This window comes from Gamsiella multidivaricata (genome assembly GCF_025024155.1).
Source record: "Gamsiella multidivaricata strain RSA 2152 chromosome Unknown BC939scaffold_46, whole genome shotgun sequence".
Taxonomy (NCBI): Eukaryota; Fungi; Mortierellomycota; class Mortierellomycetes; order Mortierellales; family Mortierellaceae; genus Gamsiella; species Gamsiella multidivaricata.
This window is the reverse complement of record NW_026251754.1, coordinates 139,693-152,636: the sequence shown is the minus strand read 5'-3', so window position 1 is coordinate 152,636 and position 12,944 is coordinate 139,693. Positions and strand designations below refer to the sequence as shown.

Below are 12,944 nucleotides of genomic sequence, written 5' to 3'. Positions count from 1 at the left end.
ACCTCGCCGATTGTATTGCGTCCATGCTTGTCGGCCAAGATAATGGATGGAGATGCATCAGAGAGAATGTCACTGAGACGCTCACTCGCATACACAGGGTCAAGCGGCACATAGGCACCACCAGCCTTCAGGATAGCGAGGATTCCGATTACAATAGACATCGATCGCTCTACGCTGAGCGCGACGAGGGTATCTGGCTTAACTCCGAGATCGATGAGATGATGTGCAAGGCGATTGGCACGTGCATTGAGTTCGGCATAGGTCAGTGTCTGGTTCTCATACACGACAGCGACAGCGTCTGGCGTGTGGGCGGCCTGGTCTTCAAAGAGCTGATGGATGCATCTGTGCTCAAGGGGGGGCTCGTCGACGACGTTCCATGTCTGAAGCAAAAGGTCTTTTTCTGACGAGGAAAGAAGATCCACAGCGGCGATCGGCTGGGTGACGTCGGCAGCCATGGCTTCCAGCATTTTCTGCAGATAACCAACATGTCTCTCGATGGTTGGACCATCGAAGAGAGCCGTCGAATACTTCAGATAACCGAGAATCTCATTGCCAGTTTCTTGAAGATGCACCTCGAGAGCGAACTGGGTAGTAACGTCGTCCAAAGATACTTGGTTTAAATCATCATCATGCCACTGAAAGGCAACCTGGATCAACGGATCTTGGCTGTTCTCGTGTGAAGGCTGCTCAGCATCGACGGTATTTTCGAACAGGAAGCCCTGGTGAGCTTTTGCGGCCTGGAATGTCACTGCAACGCGATCAAGCATCTGAGCCGTGTTAGGGTCTTCAGATAGGTCAATGCGCAATGGCATTATGTTAGGGACGGAACCCTTTTCTTTGCTGTCATTGATAATGCCAACGACGATATCATCTTGTCCGGAGAGTCGAGACAGGACAGAGCTCCAGCCAGTCATCAAAGTCGTTCGCAGATCCACGTCGCGCTCTTGGGAGAGCTTCTTGAGCGATTGCACTAATGGAACGCCCAAGTGAATGGCCAATTGGTCCGCGGTAAAAGATCGCTGGACGGGACGAGGACGGTCCGTGGGGAGGTCGAGCAACGACGGCGCATCTGCAAGCGCCTGACGCCAGTATTGCGCCTGAATCTTGAAGCTCATACTTTGGACACTTGACCCGGGAGTAAGAGTGGTCACAGAACCACTATCTGATGCCGTTCGGGACATGGCGGTAGCGAATCCGCTATTACGTACCGGATTGAAAGCTAAACGGTTAGTAACCAAATCACCGGACTTTATATATCCTATAACCACCAATCACCCTTTTATATCTCCTTACCTTTCCGTGCCGACCGGCAGGTCGGTCGTCTTCATGCTGGCTCTGGCTTCGAAAGCATCGTCTTTGAACAACAGGGGCTTCTAAAAATATTTTAGGCATTCACCGGTTATCGGTTAACATTTCATACATGTAGATATATCCATAACGAAGGTGCACTTTTTAGTCTTATAGTCACGGCATCAAGCGTCTTACAATGTCTCTCTTGATCGACTCGAGAAGATTCGACGCAAATTGTGGGAGAAGGGAGCTTTCATTGGTCTCGCAGCCGCTAAATTCATTTGTATGTAACATAGAGAAATGGCACAGCTTCAGTGGGTTACTCAAAGAAACTTTAGGTCCCTTGCAGTATTTCAATTCCGATGGCTATACTACCACCACAATGCTGTGCTACATACCACTTGGTGTTCAGTAAATTTGCATTACTTTCGTTGAGAGAATTCTTGGCCACCATCTGGGAGGCATGAACCTATTCCAGGAACATTAGAATTGGCATATCGTTGGTGATCTGTCCAACCTGCAGTACTTCAAGATGTTTTGCTTGCAGAATTTAGACGTACATGACCGATTTCGTTAGAAGCAGCGACTAAAGTCGAGATGCTATCGAAGCTGTTAGCAGTCTTGATTGCCGCCATAGGATACGGGACGGGGATTTGTGCACCGTCAGCGACATGTACAATCCCCTCTATAAACCATATAGTAATCGCAAGGAAGGGTGAGTTGTAGCCTTGTATTCGCGTACATTCAAGAGTTCTGGCAATCACTTCAGCATCAGAGTAGGATCCGACGCATATTAAAGCAGAGAGTTGCGATTACCTTTGAGTGAATAGAGGCTAGTGTCAACGGGCTGTCCGTTGTTGGCATCGCTGCTGGACGTCAAGGAGCCCTAAGGCACAACAAGTTCGTATGTCGGGGTCTGGTTAGCAGATGATTTACTAGACCATTGCGCGCAAATGCCTCATGTATTGGTTATTGCAGAACACGTTCAGGATACTCACTGGAGCAACATTGACTGTCTCCTGCTGGTTGACTTCGTGGTCAGGGGTATGGGAATGCATGTTCGCGTTGTGGATGAAGCTAATCGTTTCTGTTCCAAAAGTACATCCCGTTAAAACTCCCATTCAGCAATAAACACGTCTTTGATTTGAATTTGATGAACTCTGTGATAGGCCGCACTCGCTGATACATATACATCTCGCTCGAAGGCAAGGTATATATAACGCTGGAAATCCACCCTTTCAAAGAACTGGCGTTTGGAGACTCAAGGGAATCATTTGAAAGGGATACTAGCGAATTTGATATTATTTCACCATCATACGCACCTGAATACAGTAGGGACTTTTTTGTTTTCGCTTCGGGATGGGGCTGGAAAGGATGAGGACCTGGAAGGATGTTCAAAGTGCGAAGGAAAGAGCGAAAATCAGCACAAAAAAATCAGAACAAAAAATCAGAACACTTGTGCACAGCTGTGCTTCTATGCCGCGTCACAATTTCGTCTCGTTGCTTCTACGCCTCACACAGCTTTGAAACTAGGGCATTGCGAGCACGAGCAGGAGCAGCAATATGGCGTGTAGGAGATTGCGTGGACCATGAAGAACGTTTGACTATAAGGACTATTCAAAAACACACGGCGACCACTATGTATTAAGCTTAAACGTTGAGTTTTGTAATATAAATGATGCAAAGACGGGAAAGAATATTCGCGCTTAGCCCTGACGGTGCATTCAGTGTACGTGAAATTGGGGACAGGATCTGCACCGGTGCTCATATGCCGAGGTGCCCCGTCTCGGTAACAAAGTCAACCAGTGGGGGATTGGATGTGCCGAGCATGCACAACATATTACATAGTTATGATGAGCGAAATATCTGCAGCTGTCCTACGACGCCTTTACTTTAAGAACGCGTCGATGTCCCTGAGGGTTTCGATAGTACGGTACCGATAGTAATACTGAGTACAGAGATGTAAACAGATTTAGCCCCTCGTCCTGATTCTATCCCGCCCTCGCCCTCGCCCTCGCCCTTTCCTTCTCGTAACCGTGCAGACGTGTAAATTCATAAAGTCCGAATTGCATGTGCTTGTCGAAATGGTGCAATTGACAGAGACATGTCGTCTCGATATGGGTCGATGGTGGCACACGGTCCTGCGGGATTAGTCGCTTTAAGGGTTGCACTAATTGACACCGGCCGTTAGGGTCCTCGGGCGTAAAATAAAATTTCCCAACGTACAGAAATCTGAGTTTGATCCACACAGCTCCCCCAGGAGAGCTCCCCCGTCCATGGGGCAACCTCGCACCAGCCATTGTCCCTTCTGATCCACGCAATGTGCTTTCCCTTTAATCCCTCGCTCCTCAATCCTAAGGTTTACACATTGTGGCACAGAAGCGATTTGGTCACTTCAATGTTCATTCCCATGGCGCAAGATACCCAGACTCGGGCTCATTTCCCTCAGCCCACGGTATTGTTCCTAGCGTGCTTTCGGTTGCACAGCGAGTTTAAGGCCAGTTTATCTGTGCCTTTGGCCTTGCCTCGCCCAATGGGAAATGTGTATTGGGGTGTACAGCAGAGACCGAATGACCGTCGAAGCCGTTGTGTGCTCGCTCGGCCCTCATGATTGGCCCAGCGCCATGGTGCTATGAAGAGAGCAGGGCGAATGGGCCGATAGTCTATCCACGTACCTTTGGCGAATAACGTCACGTCACCTCCATGCAACTTGCAGCCGTTGTACTGCGTTGTACTCTGTTATCCAGGCTCCATGCTCTTCTATCCCTCTTCCCTCTCTTTGCCCCCCTCTCGACTGCCTGCTCTGGTCCACTGATGCCATGCTGAACATCCAAGAGGCGCCTGCTGCAGAGACAACTGCCCTGCTGGGGGGAATCCCGTCCGGTGTTGCCAAGCCCCACGAGCAACGTGCTCTGACTTGGTACTGGCCATGGCAACCAAACTACTGGGCTGCCATCCTTATCATCTTCCTATCGAACCTGGCCAGCGGACCAACAATAGCGTTGATTGTCCCCTCCCTCAAGGAACTGTTCTGTGAACGAGGCATCCCAACATTATTCCCGGTCCACAACAGCACTGGGCGTGGGAATGATGGCCAGGCTAGTCTGGCGCAGCTGACTGGAGATCTTCCCAATAATGATGATGGCCATTGCGATTCTGCAGAGTACAGTGCCGCCATCGCAAATTTTGTCGGCATCAGTTTGACGCTCACTGCTATCCTTGGTACAGTACAGGCATGATGAGTGCTCTCTTTCATTCTTTCTTTTAGCAGTCGTTTTAGGGGAGCACTACTGACAGTCAATCGAAATATCTTCCTGTCATGAAACGTATCGCCATTCAAGTTGCGTTGACGATTCGTTACTGGTCAGGACTAGGTGATCGGATGGGACGCAAACGAGCAATGCTGATCGGCGTCACTGGATCTGCCTTTTCGTGCACCTTAGCTGTGCTGGTCCGCCTCAACAAGGGTATGAGTCTTTATTTCCTGCGGCTCGGTAACATTTTGGATGGAGCGACAGGCTCCTTGGCGTTGCTCGAGACCCTCGCGCATGCGTATGCGTCCGATGTTACCCGCGCGGAGGAGCGGACCGTGGTGTTTGGTCGATTAGTTGCTGGAGAGTTTGCGGGTCTCGCACTAGGGTACTAAAAGTCGATTCTCGAGTACACAATCATAGAGATCATCTTAAGCTGGTTCTTGATGAGCGTCATTCAAACTAATAATGCGCTCTACGCCGCTTATCATTTTGTTGTCGACTTAGATCTATCCTTGGAGGAATGGTTGCCAAGCAGTTTGGGTTAACCGCTGTCTTTGTTTGGTTGAACCCGGCTCTCGTTATCCTCAATATCTTCTGCATCTCAATGATCCCAGAGTCCCTGACAGTAGCTTCATTGGACAACAAACGCAAGCAGCAGATTCAGTCGAGTTTTGAGCAAGGGGAGCAAGACGGATGCCAGAACGGGTCTGATCCAAGGAATTTGGAGCCGTTCAAAGACACAGAGCCTCATTCACAATATCTGAAAGCACTTATCAAGAGACTCACTCCTGAGCAGCTGCCTGACCGACTCGCTGGCGAATACAGCGTGCTGATGCTCATGATTACCTCTTTCATAGCCCTTGTGGCCATTATTGGTAGACAAAGTCGTTTTTCGCACGCTATTTGCCTCAAAAGAACATATTGTGATGATAAAGGCGTCCTGGGACAGTTATGTTCACGCGAATGCTAAATCGGTTCCTAATGCTCTCTGTGTCTTCCTAGGTGTAAACTCTAATATTTCAACGTACCTGCTATACCGGTTCCGTTGGTCCGAGGCCAGGTTGAGCTCTGTTATGGCCGTCATAGGTTTAAGTCGACTGGTGTCTTTGACATTTCTGTTGCCCCGCTTCAAGCGACTGGCTCCCCAAGACGCCCTTACCGACCCTGTGGCCAGCATCAGCTTTGACCTAAAGCTCGTGGTCATTGGTTTGCTGATTGAGTCCTTGACATTTTTCTTATATGGTGCCACGCCTGTAGGAGAAGGCTTTTATCTCGGAGGAGTGCTCAGTTCCCTTGGGACAATGTTCTCCCCCGCTATTCGGGGCATTATCTCACAGTCTGTGGCACCCGAACTATTAGGCGAGACCCTGGGGACATTGGTCACGTTCGAAGTGCTGTCAGCGGCGGTGACGCCTTTGCTCTCTGGGTGGTTTTATGGGATAACACTAGAAATCTGGCCTTCAGCGCTTTTTTATGCATCGGGTGTCCTGGGTCTCTTTTCGTGTGCTTTAGCCTTGTCTGTGTTCTTTAGTCATATGCGAATTACACACGATCGAGTGTAGATAGATATTAGATACACTGTCAATATACATATCCACTTTCAGCTGAGAGATTAAATACCGTACTAAAGTACCTCTGTTCCGCGGAAATCTTCCAGGCTGTTGAGGCCTCTGCATGACTGGTAGACTTGTATTGAGCAATAAAAAGACACTGCTCTGTCATGGCGGCAAACTATAGATGGGAACGTCTGGTTCACAGGATTTTCTTTTCAAAAAATGACGCTCACTCTAGCTGTGCAACGATCTAAAGAAACTCTACAAAGCAGCTCCTGGCTCAGCTTATCTCGGAAATCCTGGCCATTCTACGTTCCGGGACCGTAGAACCCGAGAACAAAAAGCCGAAACTGACGGGAAAAGATTCCTAATTGCGCTGTTCGTCAAGCTCATAATCAGCGGCTGCTGTGCTGCCATAGAGAAGTAGTGTGTGAGCGGACAGTGTAGGGCATTGACGCACAAAAACAAATTAGTCCAGCGCAGGGGCATCAAGATGTGCTGCAGCTCATAATGATGCAACCCAAAAATGGACACCATGTCCGCCTCCCTAGCCAGGCACTCGCGGTATAAAATCAAAGGTGTTTATTTTCCCTCTGCCCTCGAGTTTTTCCCTCCAGTACTCCTTGCTTCCAGCTTCCCTCCTTCAATTGAGTGTTCCTGAGGCCCCTCTGTCCATACCAGCAAAGCTGACCGCCACATCAGCATATCCGCACAAGTTCCCTCTCTCATCAAAGATACGCTCGGCTGCCAGACTAGCACAATGGGCGTTGAAGCATTTTGCAATGACGCCGAAGGCTGGGTAAGTGAGCGAGACCCTCGATAGAGGAGCCAAGGGTGGATAGATAAGCAGTCCGTAGAATCGAAATGTGGACACTGACACCTCCCCTTTCTTTTTTTTGACAACAACCAACAGGGTCCTATCAGCGACGCCCGAACGGACTTGACGCTCTGCGTAGAGAACACCATCCTTATAGGGCTTCCCGCCCTCATGGCGATCGTTGTCTCCGTCTTCCAGACGTCCCACATGTGGAGATCAGGGCATCCGCACCGCCTTGGTCGTACCAACGTCATCTATTGGCCCTCGCAGGCTTTGATGCTCGGTAGCGCCGTTGCGCTGATTGTCAGGGCCGCCCTCCTGAAAAACGACGACTACGCACCCGCGACCGTGTTTGGTTCCATTATCATGGCTATTGCTTGGGTACGAAGATGTCGATATTCATATCCGCATTCAGTCGCCGCAGTCTTCTTACTTGTTGCTCTTTGAAACTTACATCGCTCCTTTTTCTATGTTTTTCTATGGGCTACAGTTGGCGTCCATTATGTTGAATTATTTCCAGCACCTGCAGGAAATCCGGTCAAACAACACTATCTTCACCCTCTACATCTTTTCTACAATCACCTCGGCCATCACTATCCGCACCATGATTTTGCTCAAGCAAACTGATCAAGACCAATTCAAAGCATTTATCGCATTCGTAGCCATCAACCTTCTTGGTTTCATTGTCGAGGCCTGGCCTAGAGGACGCACCGATGTCCAGTGCAGGAGCGGAGGCAACCGGTACGATAAGGCCAACCTGTTCTCTCGTCTGACTTTCCAATATATGCAGCCTATTGTCAGTGCAGGATTCAAAAGGCCTCTGACATCCAAGGATATCGTCAACATGATGCCTGAGCGGTCCAAAGCCAAGTTTAGTCACGATCGCCTCAATGACAGATGGCAAGCAAACGTGAACAAGCACCAAGCTCGTGGCACAAAGCCGGATCTGTTTTGGACCGTGATGGGGTCCTTTGGATGGGCTTGGGTCCCCATGATGTTCTTTCGCATCGTAGCGTCGACGTTGACATACGTCCTCCCTCTGCTCCTGAACGAAATGCTCTCATTCATTGAATCCTACCAAAGCCCTAATCCTCAGCCGGTTGCATTGGGCATTATCTTGGCCTGCGGCATGTTCTTCGCTTCGATCTTGAATGCAGTCTGCATGGAGCAGTTCTTCCGTTCCACCGTTAACGTGAGTGTCGAGGCCAGGACAGCACTTATAGCCATGGTATACCGCAAATCGCTCAAGCTCTCGGGGGCCTCCAAGCAAAAATTCACGACCGGTGGGATCATCAACCACATGTCGGTTGATGCCGAACGATTTGACATATCCTTCCCGTCTGTGCCCAACCTTATCTCCACACCTTATGAGATCTGTATTGCCATCTGGATGCTCTACCAGCAGATCTCTTGGTCTGTCTTTGTAGGCGTGGCCTTCATCCTCATCGCGGGCCCTGTGAATGGAGCCTTGGCTCGTATTACTTTCAAGGTAAGAAAAAAAAAAAAAGAATGCAGCGCATGAATTTATTTTTTTATAACGGTAACTTTGGCTAATTTTGAAAGCTCATTACTTCGTCCTACTGCTTTCTTCACAACAGCAACGATCCGTCAAGATGGAAGCCACGGATGATCGTGTGCGTCTCACGAATGAGGTGCTGTCGGGTATGAAAGTCATAAAGCTGTATGGCTGGGACGAGTCTTTCCGACAGCGCATCAATATGTATCGTCGCCGTGAGCTCGTCAGTCTCCGCAAGATTGGCATCACCTTTTCCTTCATGTCGATCATGTTCCAGTCCATACCGTTGCTCGTATCCCTCGTCTCCTTCGCTGTCTACGCAACTCATGGAGGACCCAATTTCGGCCCAGGAGAGATCACCCCTCAGCGTATCTTTGTGTCAATCAGCTTGTTCACCTTGCTCACTACTCCCATTGCAGCAATGTCGCGCGTCGTTGGAGATACAATTGCACTCAAGGTCTCTGCGAGTCGTATCCAAAAGTTTCTGCTGGCTAAGGAGCTCTCCGGGACCGCTACTGAGGCGATCGAGACACTGCCAGAGGATCCAAGTGTGCCTTTGATCGAGATCAAAAATGGTGTCTTTGCGTGGGACCCAGAAGAACCCGAGGTCGAGACCGAAAAGGAAAAGAGGGCTCGTGAGAGACAAGAGGCCAAGAAGCACAAGCTAATGGAGAAGGAAGCGCGCCTGGCTGGAAAACGTATGCCCGAAAAGGAGGTACACATCGAAAAGGACTACGGACCAACGCTGGTAGACATCAACCTGGCCATCGCTCACGGAGAAATGACCGCCATTGTCGGAAGAGTTGGACAAGGCAAGACTTCCCTGCTGAATGCGATCATCGGAGATATGTACAGGCGCCAGGGAAGCGTGAGGGTTTATGGAAGACTAGCATATGTTCCACAACAGACTTGGATCATCAATGCGACTTTGAAAGACAACATCATATTCGGAAACGCGTTTGACCAGACCCGCTACGACCGCGTCCTCATGGCTAGCGGTCTTTTACCGGACATTGCAATGCTCCCAGCCGGTGATCAAACTGAGATTGGCGAGCGTGGAATCAACCTATCTGGAGGCCAGAAGCAGCGAGTGTCTTTGGCTCGAGCGGCCTATGAGGATGCCGATGTGTATCTGTTTGACGATCCTCTGAGCGCTGTCGATGCACATGTCGATCAGCATCTCTGGCAGCACTTGATCGGACCCACTGGCCTACTCAAGGACAAGGCTCGCGTCCTTGTCACCCATGCCATTCACCACTTGGAGCAAACTGACCAGGTCATCGTGATGAAGGATGGAAAAATCGCTGAGCTCGGGAAGTACGAGACCTTGTTAAACGCCAAGAACTCGCTGTACCAACTGATCAGGGACTTTTCTGTTAAACGAGACGTACCACGCAAGGAGAACGAAGAGAAAGTCGAGAATAATGGGGACGAGGACACCATCCATGCAGATGGAACTGAGAGAGAGACCACGCCAGATGTTAAAGAGGACGACAAGGCCGAGCTGATCGCAGAGGAGAAGATGGAAGAGGGAAGCGTATCATGGAATGTATACAAGAACTATGCTAAGGCAGCCTCATACAGATACTCCTTTTTGGTTATCTTTCTGTTTGCTTTAGGCCAGGGACTACAGGTAAGGGTTTAAAAACAGCCTTTGGCGTGCCGCGGTTGATCTCAGATGCTTACCTGTGGTCATCTATTTCGTACATAGATTGGAACCAATATCTGGCTCGAATACTGGACAAGTGTTAGCGGATCAGGTCGCCACACTATTGGAGAGTTCCTTGGAGTTTATGCAGCGCTCATTTTCGCGTACATGGTTATCAATATCGGCTCAAGCTACATTGCGATGGTCATCGCAGCTCTTCGCGCGTCTGCAGGCTTGCATGAACGCCTTTCGGCAAAGATCTTGCGTCTGCCTATGTCCTTTTTCGACACGACTCCGCTCGGAAGGATCGTGAACAGATTTAGTATGGATATCTTTTCGGTGGACGAGGTTGCTCCGTGGAACTTCATCGATGTTATTCTCTGCCTGGATTCCATCCTCGGAACTATGATCGTCATTGCGACGACAACTCCTGTTTTCCTGGCTCTAGTTGTTCCAGTGGCTGCCCTATATATCCTCACGCAAACATTCTACATGCGGACCAGTCGCCAGCTAAAGCGAATTGACTCTGTATCCAGGTCGCCGATTTATCAGCACTTTGAGGGAACTTTGTCCGGAGTGACGACGATCCGCGCACTGAGAGCCAACGAACGCTTCATTTTCGACAATGCCGCTAAAACTGATATTTCTGCCAACGCCCTGTATTCCTCTTACATGATCAACCGATGGCTGCAGGTAACTTTTTAAAATCGCTTTCACCACCTAATATGTATTGATTAATATGCTAACATGCGCCATTGCTCGCTCGCCAGTTCCGCCTCGATAGTTTGGGCGCTGTTATTGTCTTGGGCGCCGCTCTCTCTGCTGTAGTAAGCAGAAACTCTTTGAACTCTGGCAACGTCGGACTTGCCTTGTCCTATGCGCTCTCGTTCACACAGATGTCTACCAATCTCGTTCGCAGCTACTGCAATCTACAAAAGTAAGTTCTTTCACATTGTTCGGATTCGTTGCTTCTCTTAGTAGAATATGAGAACCAACTCTCTGAGGCTCCTCGTTCCATCTAATCTAGTCAACTGGTCGCTGTTGAGAGAATTGAGGAGTACGCTAACAAGAACACCGAAGCTCCCGCGGAGACGGACGTCATTTTGCCTGAGGGCTGGCCTCAAGCTGGCCATGTTGAATTCAGGAACTATTCCGCCCGCTACCGCCAGGGTCTTGACTTGGTCGTCAAGAACGTGTCATTTGAGGTGCAGCCCGCCGAGAAAGTAGGCATCTGTGGGCGAACTGGAGCGGGTAAATCCTCCTTGACGCTAGCTCTCTTTCGCATCATTGAGGCGGCCAATAGTCATTGGGCCAAGGCTAGCGATAACGGCGCTGATATGGATGCTGACCCAACAAAAGCGACCAGGACTAACGATCTGGAAAACATCGAGGTCGAGGAGGATGGAGGTTCAATTTGGGTGGACGGCGTGGATATTTCGACGGTCGGACTCAGTCGTCTTCGCCAGCATTTGGCCATCATCCCTCAAGACCCAATATTGTTTCAAGGAACTTTGCGCGAGAACTTGGATCCTTTTGAAGAGTTGCAAGATGCAGAGCTATGGGAGGCCTTGGAACGTGCTCATTTGAAAGAACATATCTCGACGCTACCTGGTGGACTCTCCTTCAAGGTCTCTCAGAATGGAGACAACTTCTCTGTTGGCCAGCGTTCATTAATCTGCCTTGCTCGAGCCCTCCTCCGGAAATCCAAGGTTCTCCTCCTCGATGAGGCCACTGCTGCCGTAGATGTTGAGACGGACGAGCTGATCCAAGCAACCATCCGTAAAGAATTCAAGGATCGCACGACCTTAACCATTGCCCATCGCATCAAGACTATTATGGACTCAGATAAGATTCTGGTCTTGGAGAAGGGTCGCGTAGAAGAATTCGAGTCCCCTCAAGCACTTTTGCGACGTCCCAACTCTTTATTCTACCAGCTTGCTCGGCAGGCAGGTGAAATCTAGAATTATGAGGATTAGTTAGGGTCACCTTCATATACTTCTCCACTCCATTATTCAGGCTAGCGTTTTATAAAGCGTGGTCATAGTCGACTAATCACTAAGATAAATCATGAGCGTTATGTTCAATAACAGATATGGACTTTTCTTCTACTCCAGAGTGCCCTTAACACTGGGCCCCCTCATCAAGTGTATCTACCTTCTATGCGTAGTCGTCTATGTCGCGCGAAAGGTCGCAATCGGATGCCATAGCTCGAGACCGAAACGGGGCCTAATGTATTTCTGTTTTTCGTTGAATGATTGTGGGAGCAGTACAGCTTTGCTTCCGTTCGCTGTTCCAAGTGCGCATATGCTCAACTTTCAACCATGGCTATCCTGTGACAAAAAGATAAAGCCGCATACCTAAACCCATTCTGCTTTATGATTCAATTGAAAGGACTGGGGTATAAATCCTGGTACGCATGCGTTCTTTCATGTCTATGGCGGAGATGCCTATCATCGAACAGAAGACTCGGGTATGATGGCGCCACAGACTCCTTGCAAGACACAATTTCCTGATCATTGCTTGCTATGCCATGAACTTTCTCCGATTTTTCTGGTACTAGTGTTCCTTGTACGTTCTGTTATCAGAGCGAGACATGGAGAGAGCAGCGACAGCCTTGTTTCCTACTATAAAAGTCATTGATAGACGATGCATTGAAATCAAAGTCCGAAGGAATTACGAGAGATAAGAGACAGTAGGCTAGGAACGAGAGAAACAGACAGAGGGCACAGAAAAGTATAAAGCGAACATAGTGACGCTGCGTGCTTTTCTATCCGCTCCATGCGACGTCTTCTCCCTAGCCCTTGTGGAACGTGCGACAGGCTAGCACCCACAGCGAACACTAAGAAAAAATTAACTGCATCATCAA

The 12,944-nt window shown here is 49.3% G+C and overlaps 3 protein-coding genes across 3 annotated transcripts; 2 read left to right on the top strand and 1 right to left on the bottom strand.

Annotated features, from left to right (window-relative positions):
• Positions 1-992: 992 nt before the first annotated feature.
• On the bottom strand, positions 993-2,683 carry BC939DRAFT_494172 (uncharacterized protein; the record flags this gene model as incomplete). The annotated part of the gene is made up of 8 exons (XM_051559595.1): positions 2,613-2,683; positions 2,289-2,377; positions 2,107-2,176; positions 1,851-1,975; positions 1,689-1,759; positions 1,486-1,561; positions 1,294-1,373; positions 993-1,197 (listed from the first exon to the last, which is right to left on the bottom strand). Coding segments are annotated over exons 2-8 (687 nt in total), but the record flags the coding sequence as incomplete, so codon positions are not given.
• Positions 2,684-4,060: 1,377 nt separating this feature from the next.
• On the top strand, positions 4,061-6,187 carry BC939DRAFT_530141 (major facilitator superfamily domain-containing protein). Its single transcript, XM_051561552.1, has 4 exons — positions 4,061-4,512; positions 4,632-4,929; positions 5,049-5,419; positions 5,547-6,187. Exons 1-4 carry the CDS (start codon positions 4,110-4,112, stop codon positions 6,104-6,106), a joined length of 1,632 nt encoding a protein of 543 aa, XP_051410692.1. The 5' UTR covers positions 4,061-4,109; the 3' UTR covers positions 6,107-6,187.
• Positions 6,188-6,857: 670 nt separating this feature from the next.
• BC939DRAFT_504513 (ABC transporter type 1, transmembrane domain-containing protein) lies at positions 6,858-12,039 on the top strand (the record flags this gene model as incomplete). Its single annotated transcript, XM_051560538.1, has 7 exons — positions 6,858-6,896; positions 7,011-7,295; positions 7,405-8,403; positions 8,513-10,063; positions 10,142-10,771; positions 10,849-11,015; positions 11,106-12,039. 7 exons carry the CDS (start codon positions 6,858-6,860, stop codon positions 12,037-12,039), a joined length of 4,605 nt encoding a protein of 1,534 aa, XP_051410691.1.
• Between the last annotated feature and the right edge of the window lie 905 nt (positions 12,040-12,944).